General features: G+C 32.5%; 1 protein-coding gene across 1 annotated transcript; it reads right to left on the reverse strand.

Annotated features, from left to right (window-relative positions):
• Window positions 1-417: 417 nt before the first annotated feature.
• LOC127716457 (uncharacterized) lies at window positions 418-6,670 on the reverse strand. Its single transcript, XM_052222673.1, has 2 exons — window positions 5,693-6,670; window positions 418-2,354 (listed from the first exon to the last, which is right to left on the reverse strand). Exons 1-2 carry the CDS (start codon window positions 5,838-5,840, stop codon window positions 418-420), a joined length of 2,085 nt encoding a protein of 694 aa, XP_052078633.1. The 5' UTR covers window positions 5,841-6,670.
• Between the last annotated feature and the right edge of the window lie 14,967 nt (window positions 6,671-21,637).

The raw sequence follows: 21,637 nt of genomic DNA on the forward strand, positions 1-21,637 counted from the left end.
TAGAAGCAATCAAGAAAATTTTACGGCATAATTTTATTCCGACCAATCACTTGCCATAAACAAAGTTTTCTCTAAAGAATAGAAATATTTTTCTCACACCGATCGAGTAATGTGATAATAGCATGAAAATTAGAGAAAATAACTGTTTATTACAGTATTGCTTTCTCTTCAATGTTTGATGCTATTATCTCTTAGAAATTAGTTGATGAATTTAAAAATGAAACAGAAACTAAAATTTCAATCCTAAGACAAAGCTAACCTTGGAGGAATTTGGCTATGGTTTAAGGCGTCCAAAGGCCAGAAAGCATATTGACCTAATCATGTATTTAAACATCCATCGCTTTTCAAATTTTTGGTCCTTGCGTTCCTCTTGTTTTTGGTAAAGGGAATCAAGAGAGCAACTTTGTACACACCAAATTAAAAAGTGTAATTGTCTTCTTCGTCAAACTGCATTAGCAAATCAACAATGTTTTCTTTTCCGCACATCTCTGCTAGATCTACTGCAGTATTTGTGATATTAACGTCGTCTGGAATAAAAATATCCCAAGTTCTTACATTATAAGATAGGAGACACTTTACTATATCACAATGCCCTTGTCCAATTGCTACATAAAGAGGCGATTCAAAATTTCTGTCCTGTAAATTCACATCAGCCCCATATTTAATTAAAATATCTGCAATATTTGTATAACCAAAATGACATGCTGCTGTTAGCGGCGTTTGCTTTCTATGAAAGTTTTCATCAACAAATTCATCTTCTTTATACAGTGGAGATGAATTTACGCTCTCTTCATCTATGTATTGCAACATCAATTCAACGATATCGGCATTCCCACTGTAACAACCTAATTTGAGCATTCTCGACCTTTCTTCTAAATTTGTTCCAAACACTAAATCAGAAGATTCATCTTGACTTTGTACATGTTCAACAATTTCAAGCAAAAGATGCATATGTCCATAGTAAACAATCCAGCTTATAGTGCTGTGAATATGACAACAATGCTTCCATTTATCACCGTAAAATATATGCTTATCCATCAATAGTTCTTGTCTGGTAAGTTCATCATATATAAGGTCATCATCCTTTTCTTGGTTTTCGTCTTCTCTCGTTACATTTTTCATAACATACCGAGGGTCAAAAGGAGAACGGAAAAGTATTCGTAGTTTAAATTCACAGTATGGTATCTGCTTGAAAAAATTGATAAAGACGTATAAAAATTGAATATTGTTCAAAGAAGTGTTCCTAAAAACGTCAAATAGGTGCATATCTTTGATGTCACTATACATTCTATCTGCCAGTAATGGAAAATAAATTTTCGAGAGTTTAATTTTGAGGTTGTCGAACGTCGATTCCCCACAAACAATAAGTTTATTTGCCACAAAATGACTTGGCATGTATTTCAAGATATGTGTCACATGGTCCGTACCAAAATGGAAAGCGACAATTTCATATATTGAGTCATGGATAAACGTGAATTCGTTGTTAACTTCAGAAACAAATGTCCCTGTTATCTGTTTTAATGCGTCGATAATTTGCCTATCAGATGTACTTCTGTTTAAACCACAACAGTTATATATATCTTCTTTAACATTATTATCTGGAAGACTTTGTAGGGAAATTTTGTTTTCATTCACAAGGCATAGAACCATTGCAGTATACTGTGTAGGATTGGTCCCTTGAAGTATCTCCATTTGGTTTATAAGACATTCAAATGGTTTATTGAAAAATCTGGAGCCAAATTTATGACAAGTTTTGTCTTTTGCAAACAACTTACAAACAAATGGAAACATTATTTCTGCAGAGTTGAATGACAGCGTATTATAAACACTGCTGTCAATTCCGGCTTTGTTGCAATGTTGTGCTAGCATTTTCATTTTCTCTTCCTCGGATAAGTCAAAATCTCCCCCATGTAAATCAACAATATTTTTGGTGATGAATGAGTCAAACTTTAAAGCTTCCTTGTAAACTGTTTTTCTGCAAGTGAATATAAGTTTCGACTGGTTTCCTAGTAATTTTAGTAATCTTTCTTGATGCCTTATGATGTTGTTCAACATCGTTATATCTACAGCGAAAATACCCAATATATCATCAAGAATGAAAACTTGATTTATAGAGGATTTGCCATATAAAAGGACCTCCTCTGGTCCGCAGACTGGAACAATTTCTGCACCTGCTTTTCCCAACTGCAAAGCAATATGGCGAGCTGTTGCTGTTTTGCCAGAGCCTGGACCTCCTATGAAGGTTAAGTATTTCTTGTTTTCCATCATGTTCAGTGCTGCATCATAAACACGTGTTCCCTCATAAAACACAATGTCTTCCTGTTTCCAGTCCTTTAGAACATCAACTTGACAATCTGAAATACAAATCAAAATTCTTGTTGGTTTTTTTTAATCTCAAAATTAGTATTAACTTTATTTACTATCACAGGAGCGGCATCGATGTTGATTGCCTCATTATGTACACTCGCTGTCACACATTTGGAAGGCATTATATTTGAAATATTCTAGGCATTAAAATAAGTAATGTCCAGTAATGATTTCGCTGAGATCTGTTAAATCAATTTTATGCAGTATGTAACTCGTTTTTTTTTTCAAATTATATTTAACGATATAACCATTTTTTACAAATCATATGTAGTTATTATTATTTCAAAATATGTTGCCAATGAAATAGTGTCACGATTTTTTAGTCAAAGAGAAACCAGCTACAAAAATGTGCTTAGAACACTATAGACTAGACAACACAATCTCAATTGAAACACAAGGAAAGCAAACTTGTTCTGGTAGTGTAAGAAGATCCTGCTCCTAATGGGGTCCTGTTGTTGAGGATAATTACAATTTTCATATTAAGTCTCATTCGTTCATATCACAATTGAGGAAAATAAGACAGGGTTGTGGCCACGATAATTCTTACATATCCATGATCATCTGTGGCACAGACATCAATAACGGTCAATCAACTCATGATGGCATCCGTAAAATTTTCGAAAGAAGACAGTTAATTAAGCTCTGAAATATCTCGTCAACTAGAAGACAAATACTCCACATGTTGGCGCTGCTGAATGTTGGTACATAGAAAAGAAGAGTTCCAATCTGGAAGCGGAAACAATCTCTTTTGACGAAATTTAATTGTTTTCAAAAAAACTGTCATTGTAAATTTCTATGTGTTAGTTCTATGAAATTTAACTTAATTGTAACTGTGGTATCAAAAATATTACTAAAAATAACAAACTCTAAGGTCAATTCAAAAAGGAAGTCCATAAATCCTGACAAAATCAAACGCTGGGCTATATGTATGTCAACGACTGTCGTATTCCTGCACGGGCATATTCCAAAGAAAATATTGGGTTTTATCTGTTTTTAAAGCTAGCCAAACCTCCCAATTGTATGAAATTGTCTTTATATTATCAAAATGTATGTGACCAACCAAAATAGACATAATTGCTTAAAGTGACCATAATTCGAATGTAGCAACCACAATCAACATAGTCATTTTACTCTGAATCATTTAGGGAACTTTAACTTTTAGTATATAGCTTGTAGCTATAGGACAATGCTAGATTTCTTTCGTTCCTACTTATAAGCTCTTGTATGGACAGATGAAGTCTTACTCATATGAAAAAAGACATGTGTCGACAAGAAGAGGAGCATAGTTTATCCCAATAGTAATGCCAATGAGAAACACCGCCAAATTTTTTTCTTGCGGTGTATAGTGGTTTCGTAAGATGTCGCTTATATATTTTGCATATGATATCGAACAGTTATTGCGCTTTTAAAGGAGTAGGTCCAGTAAGACCCTTTTTTGGCCCCAAAATATAGCAGTTTTACAAAATTGTTAAAATGTAAACTTTTAGCTGTTTATTTGAAAGTAGAATACTTATGTTACATAAATATGGGCTGTTTTTGACAATACAATGCACATATATCGGGCACTAGCATCAATAAGTCATGCTAAATTAATGAAATCTTCACAATTCAAGCATCTGAGTTAAATTTAAGACAGTTTCCGTCTTAAATGGAAGTGGCCGCATTCGTGTTCATTCTTAATATTTAAATGTAAGTTGTATTTTATGATAATACATAACATATATGAAGGTTGAGAGTGAATACGGATGCGGCCACTTTCATTTTTGACAAAAACCATCTGAAAAGTGACCTATTATGGCATATTTGACAGATTTTTCATATTTAAGCTTGAATTTGAGCGTCTTTAATGACTGAATCAGTTCAAATCTTTCACATAAACTAAATGAATCGACTCAAGTAGACACTTAAGTGTTTAAAAAGTGTCCAAAATTTTTCATCAAATGAACCTGAAATTTGAGGCCAAAATCGGTCCTTACCGGACCTACTCCTTTTACCCTGCTTAGTCGAAAACTTTTTATTGTAAAAGTTATCTTCCAAAACACTGTTTTTGTTGTTCGTGCATCTCCTCCGTAACCGTAAAAGAAATCGACAAATTTATTTTACCAAATTGCTCGTTATATTCTCAGGATGTTTTGTCCAATTTTGACCGAAGTGACACGAAGACTCCATTTGACTTATTTCCCCTTCTGTATTTGACATAAGTTAACTATTAATGTATAACATGAATGGTAAGTGATAGAGACCTACGGTATTTTGGTTTGAGGTCCTTGGTTCACTAAAATGAAATTGAGGTCAAGGTCATATTCTAAATTTTCACTTTTCCTTGTTTTATGATCTCCTCTGTCACTTTTAAAAATATATATAAAAGAACTAGCGCAAAATGTTTGCCTCATTGTGATGAAAATATGATACATTTGGTCTGAAACAATCCAATGACATCTTATAGGAGTTATTGTCCCTGAAATGGTTAAATTTAAGGTTAATTGAGTATTACTCCAACTTGGTACATGATAAAGCCATAGGGTCTTTTGCAAAATGTTGGATGACATATGACCTTAAAAAATATCAACCGGGAGTGACTTTGAGTAGAACGGAAGTTGCCATTTTTGCACTTATTTCATTGAAAAGTACATAGAAACTGCATATTTTTAAATAGGCATACATAAACATATCATTTGAGACAGGAAGTGACCTTCAATAAACCGGAAATAGCTAAAAATCTCCCTTATTACAGGCAAAAGTATATTAACACCATATATATTTTTGGAATCAGTATGAATAAAGCTATCATATGAGACTGGAAGTGGCATTTTTTAAACCGGAAGTAGCAAATTATCTCCCTTATTTCAGGCAAAAATGTATAGAACCCATATATTTATTGAATCTGTATGAAGTAACCAATACTTGGACGCCAATAGTAACTTTGAGTGGACAATAAGTGGCTTCTCATCAATCATTTAGAAAATTGATGTGAAAAGACCTTCGATTGTTCTCTGAACAATCGGGTTTTAATTATATAATTATATTGCTTGCGATATTTCTATGATTTTATTCTAAAAAAATACATATATGAGAAAACATTAAAGTTAAGATAATTTCATCAAGTACTGTGGATTCATTATTATTTGTTGGATACCAATTTTCATTGATTTCGTGGATACAAGGAAACCACGAATTTAAATGTTCAACGAATTGCAAATTTGCTGTATGATTATATGCAGACTTTTGGAAAACCATGAAATCAAATATCCACGAAAATGCATGTTTTCATAAATCCACGAAAATTGGTACCCACGAAAATAAATGAATCCACAGTATGCAATACTTCTAACATGGTCCGGGATGTGTCTTCTTTCCATTTGTTCAATATCTTTTCTTTGCGACGACAATATGTCTGCAACTTCATATATTGTATCTTGAATGCTAATGTGCTCATCCTGCAGCACACAAACCTGACCTTTGATGTCCAACATTTCGTTTTGCAAGGCACCAAGTATTTCACTCCCTTGTTGTTGATCGACCTGTTTTGTTTTCAGCGAAGAAACGTCTTTTTCTAAAGTACCTTTACTTAGTCTTGTTATAGCCTAAAATACAGTAAGAATCACATTAACCTATTATGAAAATATGCCAAATTGCAGAAAACTGTTTTAAGTATCTAATGTAGCTTCATGAATACATTTTAATGATTCAATATCAATGTTGTTAAAGAAACAGAAATAACAAAAAAAAATTTTGGTTAGAGACGAATGAAATATTATAAATGTAAGCTTGACATAACATTATTTGCTTTTGTTGTAGAAGAACATGCAAACCATATAACATGCAATTTAATGAAATCTAAATATATGTAACCTGAGATAGTTCATTCCAAGTACTTTGGAATTCTATATCAGAGAACTGACAGTTTTTATGGTGAGCCAAGCTATTGCGTAGATGTCTAATTCTCACTATATCGTCTCCTTCAGATATATCTCCAGATGACGGGGAATTTTTCCAACCATTTGTCGGTACAATATTTGCAACTGTATTTCTTATTAGTAAATGCAGGAGAGTAAAATCAAAGTCTTTAGAGTTTGCCATACCTGTAACTAAAGCAATATAATTCTGTGAAAATAATTAACACCGCCACGGTGTTTAAAATGTCACCACTAGTTAAACCAATTTCGAACTGAAATTGTCTTTTGATTTAAATGGTTCTGATGAGACTGAACCATAAGTGATGATTGACTTATAGAACTGTTAAAATAGCTACCTTGCAGTAAATTAAGACCAGTTCAGTCAGTGCTCAGTAGTAGTTATTAAACTGTACAAAAACAACATACTGAATTTTTTGATTAGCTACTTAACAGTACTAGTATTGGATTAACTAACAAGTCTTTACGTTTTTAGGTTCAGTCTTTTCAGATGATGTTAAGATCAAAATGGCCGGTAACAATGTGAGAGACTTTGCTTCGTGTTGAAGGCTTTAGTATGACTTATATGATAAATATTGATATGAATAACAGCAATAAAAGAGTTGTTTCCATCTTTCGGATTTTTTTTCGTATTGCGGAGTGATACTGTCGCGTGAATTGATACGTAATTTTCTCCTTTTTCATTATACTAGCTAAGTATTTCTTCCGTGCTGTATGGAGGCCACAAAAGGTATTCCTGTGCTAGAGATGTATTTCATTATATATTAAAATAGTTATGGCGTATTCATAACTTTGATAAATGTTCTTATTCTACTTTATTTTATCCCCTTTATTCAGTTTATTGTGTAATCCGCAATCAAATGTATGACAGTATTTGTTAATCATATTTGCCTCATAAGATATAAATCAGTGTTTATATTATTTCACAGCAGTGTTTTAGTTGCACAAGTGTAGTGGTATCTAGGAAAGATTTACGTTCCGTGCAAGGAGTTGTCTAGAACTTGCAGGGGGATGAGATTTGTTGTCCATGCAGAAAGCTCAACTGTGACTTTTAGACATGTTCTCGTGTCGGTCCTTAGTCAGTGCTGGTTGTTTGTTGTCCTCTTTATGTAGTTCTGTTATTGTTTGTTTGTTTGTTTGTTGTGTATTTACTTTAAACAAATTTTGACAACAAAATTTGATGCCATCGATGTATTTACTTTTCTTACCCTCCCGTATTGCAGTCAAAATGATAATACATTACGAAACGTAAAGAAAAACAGTCTAAAATTTAAACTAACCGTCCTGGCTTAAGTATAATGTTTTTGTTAGCGGAAAATTGATTATTTCCTTTTAGCATCATTATAATATAGGCTTATATAAGCAACAATGCGCTACACTTTTTAAAATTGATACCTTGATAAAGTAATGACATTTGAGGATTTGTACAAATCCCAGCGTGAAATAAGTTACGTATTGTTTGTTTGTGGTTTTTCAAATGGTTTGCTAGCATTCCATCTGGAACATGATGTCTGAAGACAGAACGAACGGCTTCAGTACCAATCTGATGACAAAGCAAAGTAATGCGAAGAAAACTACTTTCTTCTCGTGATATAAATTTTTCGTCTCCTGAAAGTGAACAAATGTAAAAATGAGGAAATCAAATTCTATGAACTGAGAATATTCTACATTCATCAATAATAATTTTGACAGATTTATCTTTTTAGTTATGGTCTTTTATATAATAAGATAAGATAACTATAGTGTCTAAACAAAATATAATATTAAAATATATAAATTATCAATGATATAAGATCATATGACTTCAACTTCCAAATTGTGACCTTTTCATTAATATAGCAACATTCGATCAGCGCGCGCATATGCAGTATATTCTATCAAGTTGATACGATATTCTAGAGCTTCCAGTCATCTTTTCATAATAGAGGATTGTTGGGTTCAAGAAAGCTATTGAACCAATAGTTCCAAGTGGTGAATTTAAAGTCATCCCTTCGAACGTTTTACGGATGCCATCAATAATTGGTTGACCGGTATAGAATATCTGTGTGACAGATGACCACGGATGTGTTCTAATTGTCAAAACCTCCTATCCCGTCATTTCATCATCGATTGTGATATAACGGAATGAGACTTATCGCCGTATTTATTTTTTTGTTTCATTAGCAACACGACTGATGGGATAGGAACTGTTAACTCTTCGAGAGCGCATAAGTTCAGCTCAAGTTTTTGGCGGGGTTCGTGTTGCTTGAAAATTTGTTCGTACTTTTCGTCCTTTTTTCCAAGACATTGTCAGTTTTTCTTCGACCTATGAGTTTTGAATATTCCCCTTTATATCTTCTGCAACAGTATTGAAAAATACAATTAATCACTACTGAGCATTCCAAATGATTTTCAAATACTTGTTAACAGCTTAACAGACTAGACTCTTAAATTTGCATAACTTTCTTCAAAGACATAATTTCATTGTTGACAAATAGATAACTTGCACTACATATACATTGTATGTTCATACAAATAAAAAAAATCTTTGACTTTGATAACAACTTAGATTATTTGTACGAACAAGTGTGCAATTATTGAATTTTATTGACAGTTACTGTTCCAATATAACTAGTCTGTTAATTTGTTGCTAAAATGTGCTGAAGTGACAATTTCTTCAATATGTTTGTTACATTACAGGTAAAAACACTTAACAGAAGATTTCACCACACAAAATTGGCAATATAATTTGAGATTTAATTGTACATCAATACGATATAGACACATTTCACACATATTATAAATTGTTTGAAAATTCATGTTTACTAATTACTAAATTCGTCGGGTTAATTTGATCCTTCGTATACAAACTGAAAATAATATAACGTCATTGATTGGATTTCTATGGTTTGTAACTTTTTTAAACAGTCAGAACGTGTTTGTTTAAGCTTTTAAAGAGATTACCAATGGTACAAAGTAAAATCACAAAAAATACTGAGCTCCGAGGAAAATTCAAAAAGGAAAGTCCCTAATCAAATGGCAAAATCAAAAGCTCAAACACATCAAACGAATGGATAACAACTGTCATATTCCTGACTTGGTACAGGCATTTTCTTATGTAGAAAATGGTGGATTGAACCTGGTTTTATAGCTAGCCAAACCTCTTACTTGTATGACAGTCGCATCAAATTCCATTATATTGACAACCATGCGTGAACAAAACAAACAGACACAATAGGTAAAAATGTCAAAAATAGGGGTACAGCAGTCAACATTATGTTATCATCTTAATCACTATAAAAACAAACAAATGTAACGAAGAAGCACAAAAAGGAATACATCAAATTTAACATCCTCATTTTGCCTTTAATAATCGTATAATCTATTAACAGTAAAAGTAATATTAATAAAGACAAATAAAAGAATACTATAACACGTTATTAAGATGATAAACAACGTCAGTACGCAGAATCTATACTTCAAGACCATCGTGTATTATTTGTGAAGTTGATACGGAATATTTATCAACAAGGTCTTGGTACCTTCTGATGAACCTTTTTTAGAAAAAGGACGATTCGTTCTTTGACATACCCCTGGTTCATCAACTTTCTGCTCAGACACTGGTACATTATATTCTGAAACGGCTACTTAAAGACTTCAAATATGAAGTTTGATAAAATTTGTTCGTCCAAATGGAGCCCCTGATGAATTCCATTTTTAGTGTTGTCTTAAGAAAATGAAAGATTACAACAATATGTATGGGGGATATGTAAAAAAAGTAAAATAACAAAATTACCAAACTCCAAGGAAAATTCAAAACGGAAAGTCCCCTATCAAATAGCAAAATCAAAAGCACAAACACATCAAACGAATGGAAAACAACTGTCTTATTCCTGACTTGGTACAGGCACTACAAATTGTAAAGGAAAATATTTTGTAACCATCTTTTTTTCACTGTGTAAATGAATTAAAATTTTAAAAAAACCTCGGTGTTTAACATTACGACATACTTTTTTGACAAACCAAAGGTCAATAAAGGCGATACCTGCACCTTAATTGGGTATATTATCAAGATTTGCTTTACATTATTTAGATCAATTTTGTTGGTGTGATGTGGATTGGTTTTGTTTAATTTTGTTTACCTTTTTTTTCCCTTTCTCATCTACCTTTTTCAGTAGTAAAATAATTATATACGATGTAGTGGATTCGGAAACGATAATGTTCGACCGACGTTTGAAGAGGCCAAAACAATGGTTTGAATTAAGGAGAAGGATCATTTAACCCATTTTGGCCAAAGAAATTGAAGTGTTTGAAAAACTGCGACAAACAAGATGCATATACGTTTCTCAGGGAAATTTCAAAACGGAAAGTCCCTTATCAAATTGCAAAATCAAAAGCTCAAACACATCAAACGAATGGAAAAACTGTTAAATTCCTTTTCTTATTATATGAAGGAAATAGTGGATTAAACCCGGTTTTCTAGCTAAACTTCTCACATGTATGACAGTCGCATAGAATTCCATTATATTGACAATAATGTGTAAGCAAAATAAACAGACCTAGTAGGTAACACTGTAAAAAAATTGGGGTACAGCAGTCAAAATATAATCTTAATCACTATAAAACAAACAACTATGTCAAAAATGAACAAAAAAATGGCATATAGACACTATATACACAAAGCACAAAAGCGAAAAAGAAAGACAAGAATACAAACAATGACCATAAGAATGACAAGTTACTGTTTTGTACTTTAAGAGTGTACAGATTATACTAACTTGTTAATTCACCAATAAATTTAAATAAACCAATGAAATACGTTTAGTTTTACACGGCTTTAATAAATTCGCATGGACTATATTTGGAATTTCAGGAACTAATTGATCATACATTTTCCTTTTCTCATTACATAGGCAAACATAAAATTTCAAATATACTAGAATTGAATATAGTTATTAAGAAAAGATTTACAATGACATTAATAACGTGACAAGATATTTTAATTCAAAATATGCGCATATTTCACGAAAACAAAGAAAATATCCATTACAGTTTTCCATACATAGCATGGGCAAATATTGGTCAAATTTTTTTTATGTCTATTTACATATTGTCACCAATTATGAAATTGTTATTGTGATGTGCCTGTACTTTTCTCGTTTAATGTAAATCAAGCAGCGCATACAATTTCAGGAAAATAGAATAACAAAAAATCAAATATAGGATTGTAATTTCGTTGTTGTTTGTTTGCATGGATAATCATCGAATATATAATTTGATTCTAATTTCTGAAAATCGTTATCCTTAGATAACGTTTGGGTAAATATAAGATCAACCTTTAAATTGGCACAAAATTGTAGACCAAACATTACACTTATTGTCCTTACTTCTGCACATGTGATATAAACTCATCATATATAACAGGCCTAAAATTGCTTACGCCAGACACACGTTTCGTCTTCAAATATTCATCAATGACACTTGAATCAAAAACAATTAAAAGGTCAAAGTACAAAGTTTCATTGGTGAACAATGATAAATGGTTTCGAACTACATTATGACAACTTACTGAGATTATTATTGTTCGTGCTAACCCTTGTCCAAATCCAGATTATTAAAAGTATTCCAATGACCAGTGAAAAAATAACTTCCAGCAGAAACATTGATGATTCTTCCATAATCTATATGAAAAATATAAGGAAATTGAAAAGGTTATGAAAATTAATACAGGTGCACATATCATTGTATGTTTAAACAATGAGTAAGCAATTACTTCTCATTGTCACTTGAAAAAAAGTAATTCACAATGCATTTACTATAAGCATTTATTCAACAGATTAAAACCTTTCTTTGGCTATTCAATTCTTTTTTTTTTTAAGTTTAAAAGACGCATTCATACGGTTCATCAGTATTTGCTGAATTTTATGTAACCTAAATCAGAAGAAAAATCAATCAGATTATAATGTTATACAATTCATTTATAAATATAAATAAATTGATTTATAACTGATCGTGCGTATACGCTTGCAATGTCCTTTTTGACTGCGAATGGGGATAAATAAGAAGATATCAGATCGCTAAAAAAGTTCAAGTAAAATGGAGACCCCGTCAGAAATTGTAGTACGTCCATAGTATGAAACACCAGAACTTTCTTATGACGTCGTATATATTTCTCACATTGCGGTGTTAGCATAACGTTTTATGATTATCTCTTTACGTTAACGTTTTCATGTTAACTTTTTTATTATTTTGAATTTAATTTCTGCATTTGTAGTTTTACGTTGATTTGTCTTACGTGGTATGGCCTTAACGTTCTTTATTTCTATCCTAATTTTCATGATTGTTTTTCACGTCTTAACTTTCTGTTCTTTTATGTATATATTATGTTGATTTGTCTTTACGTTATGCGGCTACGGCGGCGGTGGCGGCGTTAGCTAACTTCTTAAAAGCTTTATATTTTAGAAGCTAGAAGACCTGGATTTTTCATACTTTGTTTATAGATGCCTTATGTTACGAAGTTTCCGTCTGTCATATGTCCATTGTTCTTGACCTCATTTTCATGGTTCAGTGACTACTTGAAAAAAAAGTCAACATTTTTTGTAATGTTAATTTCTTTCTTATTATGAGTAATAGGATAACTATATTTAGTATGGGCGTACCTTGCAAGGTCCTCATGCCCGTCAGACAATTTTCATTTGACCTCGACCTCATTTCATGGATCAGTGAACAAGGTTAAGTTTTCGTGGTCAAGTCCATGTATCAGATACTATAGGCAGTAGGTCTACTATAATTGGTGTATGGAATGATTGTAAGGTGTACATGTCCAACTGGTAGGTGTCATCTGACCTTGATCTCATTTTCATGGTTTAGTGGTCAAAGTTAAGTTTTTGAGTTTTGGTTTTTTTTTCTAATACTATATGCAATAGGTCAACTACATTTGGTGTATGAACATATTTTGTGATGTACATGTCACTCTTACTGGTATTATTTGACCTTGACCTCATTTTCACGGTTCATTTCTCAGTGTTAAGTTTTTGTGTTTTGGTCTGTTTTTCTTCAACTATAAGCAATAGATCAACTTTATTTGTTGTGTGGAAGGATTTTAAGGTGTATATGTCTGTCTGGCAGGTATCATCTGACCTTGACCTCATTTTCATGGTTCATTGGTCAATGTTAAGTTTTCATGGTTAAGTTTGTTTCTTATATACTATAAGCAATAGGTCAACTATATTTAATGCATAAATTGATTGTAATGTGTACATGTCTGTCTGGCATGGTTCATCTGACCATGACCTCATTTTCATGGTTCATTGGTCAATGTTAAGTTTTCTTGGTTAAGACTGTTTCTTAGAAACTATAAGCAATAGGTCAACTATGTTTTGTTTATTGAATGATTGTAAGGTGTACATGTATTTCTCGTTTGGTTTATCTGACCTTGACCTCATTTTCTTGGATCATGTTAAGTTTATGGGTTACTTGTAGTAAAGCTTTATATTTAGGACTATCAACATAAAATCAATGGTTAGTAAGTAAAGAAGGCGAGACATTTCAGCGTGTGGACTCTTGTTTCTTTATGTTATTCAGTTTTGTCCTCATGTTAATTAGTTTTTTCTTTACGTTCGGTAGTTTAACATTTACGTTTATTAGTATTTTACAATTACGCTATTTAGTTTTGTCTTTACGTACTGTAGTTTTGTCTTGAAGTTCGGTAATTTTGTCTTAATGTTATGTTATTTGTCTTACGTTTTGTGATCCGGTCTTCACCTTTTGTAGTTTTATATTCAATTTTTGTAGTTTTGTCTTCACGTTATGTTGTTTTCTATTTACCTTATGCTTCATGTTAGGTAGTTTTGTCTAAACGTTCTGTGTTTTTATTTTAGTTGTGTTGTTTTGTCTTTACCTTATGTGGTTTTGTTTAACTTGTGTTTAAATTAACATGTGTTATGAACATGCAACTTTTTCTGCAACAAAACTTAATTTGTTCAGTCAGTTGTAGTGTACTGTAATCTACATATGCATGTACACATTCAAATTGACATTTTGTTTTGGAAATTTGAATAAAAATGAATTTATGTCAACCAGACAGCAACAAAAGACAAAAGAATCAAAATACATTTAGATGGCAAATACAGTATTCAACAACAGACATTTGTCTTTACAATATATCAATTTTAAATTAAATATATCTCAAAAATAATTTGCAGCCTTTATATTTAAAGAAGCAGTCAATTCCATATAAGCGGGAGGTTTGGCTAGCCACAAAACCAGGTTCAATCCACCATTTTTCTTAAAAGGTCCTGTACCAAGTCAGGAATATGGCAGTTGTTATCAAGTAGTCCGTTTCTATGTATGTTGGCGTTTGTTTTTGTAGCTGTTCAGTGTTTTTGTTGTTCCGTTGTTTATCTCTTATAGTTGATGTGTTTTCCTTTGTTTTGGTTTGTAACCCGGATTTGTTTTCGATTAATTGATTTATGACTATTGAACAGCGGTATACAACTGTTGCCTTTATACATCTTGAAAAAGACACACGGAGGTTGTCGGTGAATGTTTAGCACTAGTATGACATATATCACAGCGTATTACTTTGTAAAAATTGTACAAAAATATTAATTTTTTAAACCATACCCCTACGAAATTATAGAAATCAGAACAAAAAGAAATATGGCTAAACGAAATCAGACAGTATCCAAAACACAAAATAATCATCTAAATGTAAACATAGCTTCTATGCTTTTGTAAAATCACATGTCTTTTAATTCATATTGTCAGAATTGTATATGCAAATGGATGTGTGTTGATAACAACCCAATTGCGACGGCCTGAACAAAATCAAGTTTGAACGAATCTTGAATTAAAAGGTGCGTTGATTAACCCTGTAAATATATTCTGGAAAAACTTGTATGTACATGCAAATGCATAATTTCATATCACGTAATTTCGAACAATTTCAAGAGCGCTGGACGTAATCATGATACTATATAACAAAATGAAAAAAACGTGTGATGAAACGACAAAATGTAAAGATGACATTACTAGAAGTTATATTTATTGATTGATTGATTGATTGATTGGTGTTAAACGCCACTTTCAACACCATTGTGCTATTTCATGTTGGTCAGTTTTTATTGGTGGAGGAAGCCGGAGTGCCAGGAGATGTTAGAACAAAACACATAACGTAAAGACAAGACTTTACAACGTTAAGGTGGCAACAAATAAAGTAAATGTACAACTACATGAGGTTAAGTATGTACGAAGTCATTAGACAATCATTGCTTGTCATAAGATATCTTTATATTTCTTCTTCGTTCAGAGAAATGGCAGATCTTTTATTGTTTCTGTTAAATTTATTCACTGTTTTTAGAGAACCGGAGCGACTTCAGAGTGTGACGTATTGTTTAAAACCTGTCTGTTATTAAAAACTGCATATTGCCCTCTAGATTTTGTTCGGTTATTTTGGTTGTTTGATCGGCGTCACAATCGAATAAATTTTAGCCTTCAATAACCATTTTGATTTTAACATTATTCGACAAATATGAATGTACAAACTTTCGGTATTGCTAATATTTTCAATTATTTTCTACACATTTCCTTGTTGTAAATTCAGTACTGTTTATACTTTTGGCTTGCAGCCAATCCAGTACTGTTCGATTATGGTCTTTTTTTACAATTCAGTTTGTTTTGATCTGGTTAAAACAACTACTACACAGCATGATCATAGAACATGCAAATAGATCTTAATTGACTGCAAAAGAATTTGTCTGAATTGTCTTGAGTTTAGTAACGTGAATACGTCTGAAAATTGACTAAAATAAAATTGAGTATAGAAACGAGGAATGTGTCAAAGAGACAACAACCCGACCAACGAGCAAAAACCATCCTCCAAAGGGTCTTCAACACAGCAATAAAATCCCGCACCCGGAGGCGGGCTTCAACTGGCCCCTAAACAAAAATGTGTACTAGTTCGGCGAAAATGGACGTCACACTAAACTTCGAAACATATAAATGAACCAAAATTAAAATAAATATATACAAGACTAACAAAGGCCAGAGGCTCCCGACTTGGAACAGGCAGATAAAAGTCTGAATAAGATTTCTATAATATATTGTTCAGTCTTTTAAGAGCTATGCAGATGTCTAATTGCCTAATCCCCCAAATATCTGTTGATATATAAGCAAGACAGGACAGCAGCAAAAAGAAATATCAATAATCCACAAACAATGTATAGAATATTAAAGTATATTGCACATGTTGCAGCACAATCCTATACCATCATCTCAAATATTATCAAGTTAACTGCTGAACAGCAAAATTGCACAGCAGTTTTAGTTAAGGGACACTTACAGTTAACTTTCAACAAAATAAGCAAAATCAAATTAAAAAGAAGCAGTCAAGGTGCCGTTTCATTGCTGTTATCCCATTTCTATATCTTTTTAAGTTTCATGCTCCGCAACATGTTTTCCATTTCCCCATTGAGACGGGTCAATGAAATTTATAAAGTTTATTTTGTCTCTCAGAACAATAAATAAAGCATTCACATCATTACATCGGCAATATGTAACAGAAATTACAAAAGTAACATCAATCTCATTAACAAGATCTTCTTACAGTTGAATTGAGAAATGGCTCTGGGAGTAATTTAATACAAATATAACATCAATCTCATTAACAAGATCTCCTTACAGTTGAATTGAGAAATGGCTCTGGGAGTAATTTAACACAAATGTAACATCAATCTCATTAAGAAGATATCCTTACCGTTGAATTGAGAAATGGCTCTGGGAGTAATTCAACACAAATGTATCATCAATCTCGTTAACAAATTCTCCTTACAGTTGAATTGAGAAATGGCTCTGGGAGTAATTTAACACAAATGTAACACCAATCTCATTAACAAGATCTCCTTACAGTTGAATTGAGAATTGGCTCTGGGAGTAACTTAACACAAATGTAACATCAATCTCATTAAGAAGATATCCTTATAGTTGAATTGAGAAATGGCTCTGGGAGTAATTTAACACAAATGTAACATCAATCTCATTAAAAAAATCTCCTTACAGTTGAATTGAGAAATGGCTCTGGGAGTAATTTAACACAAATGTAACACCAATCTCATTAAGAAGATATTCTTATAGTTGAATTGAGAAATGGCTCTGGAGTAATTCAACACAAATTTAACATCAATCTCATTAACAAGATATCCTTATAGTTGAATTGAGAAATGGCTCTGGGCGTGATTTAACAGATAGTAAGAATGATTGTCGTGCGGATGTGTAATCGCCTAATAACTTAAACATATTACCAAAAAGATTATAGGCTTGAGCTCTGTTAATGCGATCTCCTATTAGATAACTTTCTTTTATAACCAGCTGTAGATCTTGAAGTGAGTCGTGACATTGTCTGACAATATTGAGATGATAATGGCAAAGAAAATTAAGGAAGCTAGCATACGCTGTCGACGATGTACGATAGTTTTCAGATCCGACTTCCATTTGGAGTTAATCAGGTATTAATACAGAGTTCTTTTGAAATATCAACACATCTACAAACATTATTTTCAACAGATAAACAAAACTCTTTTTATAGAATAATATAACATCGAGCAATTGGTGATGAAAATTTGGAATATACATGAAGGCGCACAGTTTTTTCATATAACATTTAGATAACGAATAACTGATGATGTTTAGAGCTTTATAGTATTGTTTTGTCTTATAGAAAAACTAAGCTAACATCAGCCATCCCGATACAGCGTCATGATAGATATTCTGTAACAAAATACTGACACAGGATGTGAACTGTTTGTATAGGTATTTATTATTGTTTGAACAGTTCAGTGGTATAGACTAGGCTTGTACTGAGCACATCATAGACATGTAGTATGTATACAAGGATTTTGTTAAAGGTTTTTTAAATGTAATTGTCTGGTATATCTTCTCTTGAAAACACTCTTTTCCATTTTTTCTGAAAATTGTATTCGCAATACCCAATAAATTTTAAAAAAGGGCCTTTTCAACTTCATAAAAAAATTCAATGTATGTGGTTCCAATGGACTACTTCACATTGATACATCAAAGTTAGATATTTGATCTGAAAATAAGATGCATCGCCAACCGTAACTATTCAAGATAAATAGTTTCTCTAAAAGCAACTCACGAGCACGTCCCTCTACTCTATTCTCAAACATATTGTTCTCGGGAATAAAATAATGCACGCAAAATAAATACTCAACACAATATATCAGCCTTCTAAAACAACGCATAAAACAAGGTATAAGATTTTCAGGTTTCCATATGGATTGTGGTTGTTCTTCGGATATAAAAAAATAATTGTTTTCAGGAAATATGAGCAGAGTAAATAATCACAATCGGAGTAAGAAGATATTAAATCCTTCAAAATAATCTTTAAGAGAGCGTAGCATAATAAGTGTATGTAGGTAAAGGTATTTATAAGAAGTTTTTCACCAACTGAAAGATATTCGCCATTCTAAATCCTCATTTGGTGATCCTTTAACTCCGATTGGTACAAAAAGTACTCCGTGTTCTGTTATACTTTGTTTCGTCTTTAAAGTCGGCCATGAGTTATTTGATCTTGTAATCCACTGCACTGCAAGTGAAATCCATGTTTTACAATGTAAGCAACTGGCAGAGTCACACATACCATATTTGTCAGATATACACGGTCCATGAATTATATCACTTTTATCTGTCAATAACTCTTGTTTATATAATGCGCTCGATAAATAATATTTACCAGAACGTTGTTCACAATACTGAAACCAGAGCAGACTACTGCTATGTTCTACACGCAGTTGCAACTGAGTAAACCCAGGATTTACAGCATCTACATGTATGTCCATTGAAAAATATGTTATGTTTTGATTAAAACAAGGTTTGACATCTCCATAAACTTCGACTGTTTTTAAAACATACATCATATCTAAATCACTCCCTCTCATGTCAAGTCCTTCCCCAAAACTTCCACTTGTAACTATTGTTATATTCTTGTTACACGACAAATTATCTCTGACCGTGTGTCATCATTCTGTTTTGTTAACATAATCTTCTCTTCCAACGATATTATGACAAAGATAACGATATAGTGCTATTGATATATTTCTTGTTATGTCGTCTGTCCAAAAAAACATCAAATAAGACTATAATTATTCAAATAAAAAAAAAAATCTTAAACTATAAAAGTTAGCACATCTAACATAAGCATCACGACTGGTGCCACATGTGGAGCAGGAGCTGCTTACACTTCCGGAGCACATGAGATCACCCCAGTTTATGGTTGGGTTCGTATTGCTCAGTCTTTAGTTTTCTATGTTGTGTTTTGTGTATTGGTATTTGTCTGTTGGTCTTTTTCTTTTTTGAGCCATGGAGTTATCAGTTTATTTTTGGATCATAAGTTTGAATGTCCCTTTGGTATATTTAGCATCTCTTTAACACAAAAGATGTAAGCGGCATATTCATGGCATAGATTCCCCAAAAAAAGAGTAGTTAATGGGCAAATGATGGATGACATTTTTAAAATACATTGTGGTAGGTACAAAATCACAAAATTAGAGTCACGGAAGAGCTAGTGAAAATAGAACTTGTAATAAAGGGTAGCGGTAGATTCCCGATGTTTAAATCCCGTTAATGTATTTGAATATAAAATCCAAAGCAGAAAAAACTTAGGGAATCAAGTCTCTGGTTATGAACTTATAACCTCTTTTACAATTGTAGTAATTCGTCCTCATAACCGTAGTGAAGCGGTGTTTGAATTTGGAGCCCGATCATGTGTTCAATAAGTCCAATTATTGAGAACATTTGTAAAAGGCATACGATTGGGAAGAGGGCATGTTGTTACAGAGGGATACGGCTTTCTTTTAACTCTGCTTCGTGTGATACCAAATGAATCAATAAGGATGCACAATTAGTAGCCATTGAAATTCACAAACGATTTCACTCGACAAGTGTGTGTTGGTGATAAAAACGTCCAGCATTTTGATGAGTAAAGAAATAAGGAGACAGGATACACAGCCAAATTTCACTCACATGAATTTCACGTGAATTTCACTGAAACGAGCTTATACGTGAAACTCACGTTAAATCAGTTCTTGTGAGTTTCATGTGAATCTCATGTGATTTTTTTTCACGTGAAATTCACATGAATTTTGAAAGTAAAGCTATTCAAACAACATGTAATTTTTCAAAATTAATCAAAATCATGAAAACTACCAACTTTTTTTTAAAAGTTCACGTGAAATTCACATGAAAATTTACATGTGAGTTTCATGTATAAGCTTGTTTGAGGTGAATTTCACATGAATTTTTTCACGTGAATTTCACGCGAGATTCATGTGAAATTCATGCCTGTGCCTGTGCATGATTACAAATTATACAACTGTCTACTACGGACCACAGGCCAAAGCTGGTAAACACTAATAGATCACTTCACGTCAGACTTACTTATGAGCGCTCAACCATCCCTTAATTTGGGACAGTGGTGCAACGGCCCAACATAAGAACAAAATTCTTTTTGTTGGTAAAAAAAACAAAAACAAAACAAAACAAACTAACAAAAGACAAAAGTTATTGATCGGAGAGCACTCGCAGTTACTGAAAGCTAGTTCAAAGACAATTCCAACTAATAAATATACCGCGTTTTCCCAGACTCAGCTATCATCCAGTAAACACTATGGTCTACTGTGTATTTGTTGTTTGAATCAAAATATTTGTTCATGACAAACAAAAAACAATTTATCAGTAATATGAACCCCGAATGGATAGGTAAATACTGAGATTATTTTGGGTTCGTCTTTCGACATTGTCATATTTGCAATACTATTCTGATGTCTTTGAAGTACTATTTTTGGTCCATTTTTAATATTTCCGGGTCATTTGATCATAAGCCAACATGTGTGGTCTGCTGTTTCTTAAATTTTAACAGGCCGACTGATAAAAAAGATCTTAACCACCATATTTTGTTTTGTTTTTTTCCTGTGGTTTTACGACAAACTTTTGTTAACAAATATTGTCATTTCAAAATTTTCATTATCCTTTGGATTATTTTGTAGTGGCTTCATACAGAAAATTTAAGACTCATTTTTTGGCAATCATAATCCTCTTCGGAGTTAAATATATTTCGTTGTAGAAATAGAATACCTAAATTAACATCTTCCTGTATACAGCATTAAAATCGCACCAACTATGACAGATCAGTGTATTTTAGACAACTATCGATTGACCTTACTGAATCTGATGTTCTTGAAATACGAGTTCCGTCAAAACTTTAAACACGATTAGTAAGTGCTATGTTAGCATATGTTGGCTATTAAACCAGATTTAACCCGCCATTTTCTTCGGAAAACGTCTGTACCTAGTATGAATAT

This window comes from Mytilus californianus, unplaced genomic scaffold (assembly GCF_021869535.1).
Source record: "Mytilus californianus isolate M0D057914Y unplaced genomic scaffold, xbMytCali1.0.p SCAF_9, whole genome shotgun sequence".
Taxonomy (NCBI): domain Eukaryota; kingdom Metazoa; phylum Mollusca; class Bivalvia; order Mytilida; family Mytilidae; genus Mytilus; species Mytilus californianus.

Coding starts and splice junctions, on each gene's coding strand:
- LOC127716457 (XM_052222673.1), bottom strand. CDS start 5,840: ATGTTGGACATCAAAGGTCAGGTTTGTGTGCTGCAGGATGAGCACATT. Junction 2,355..5,692: donor CATCCCGGACCATGTTAGAA/GTATTGCATACT, acceptor TTTGTATTTCAG/ATTGTCAAGTTGATGTTCTA.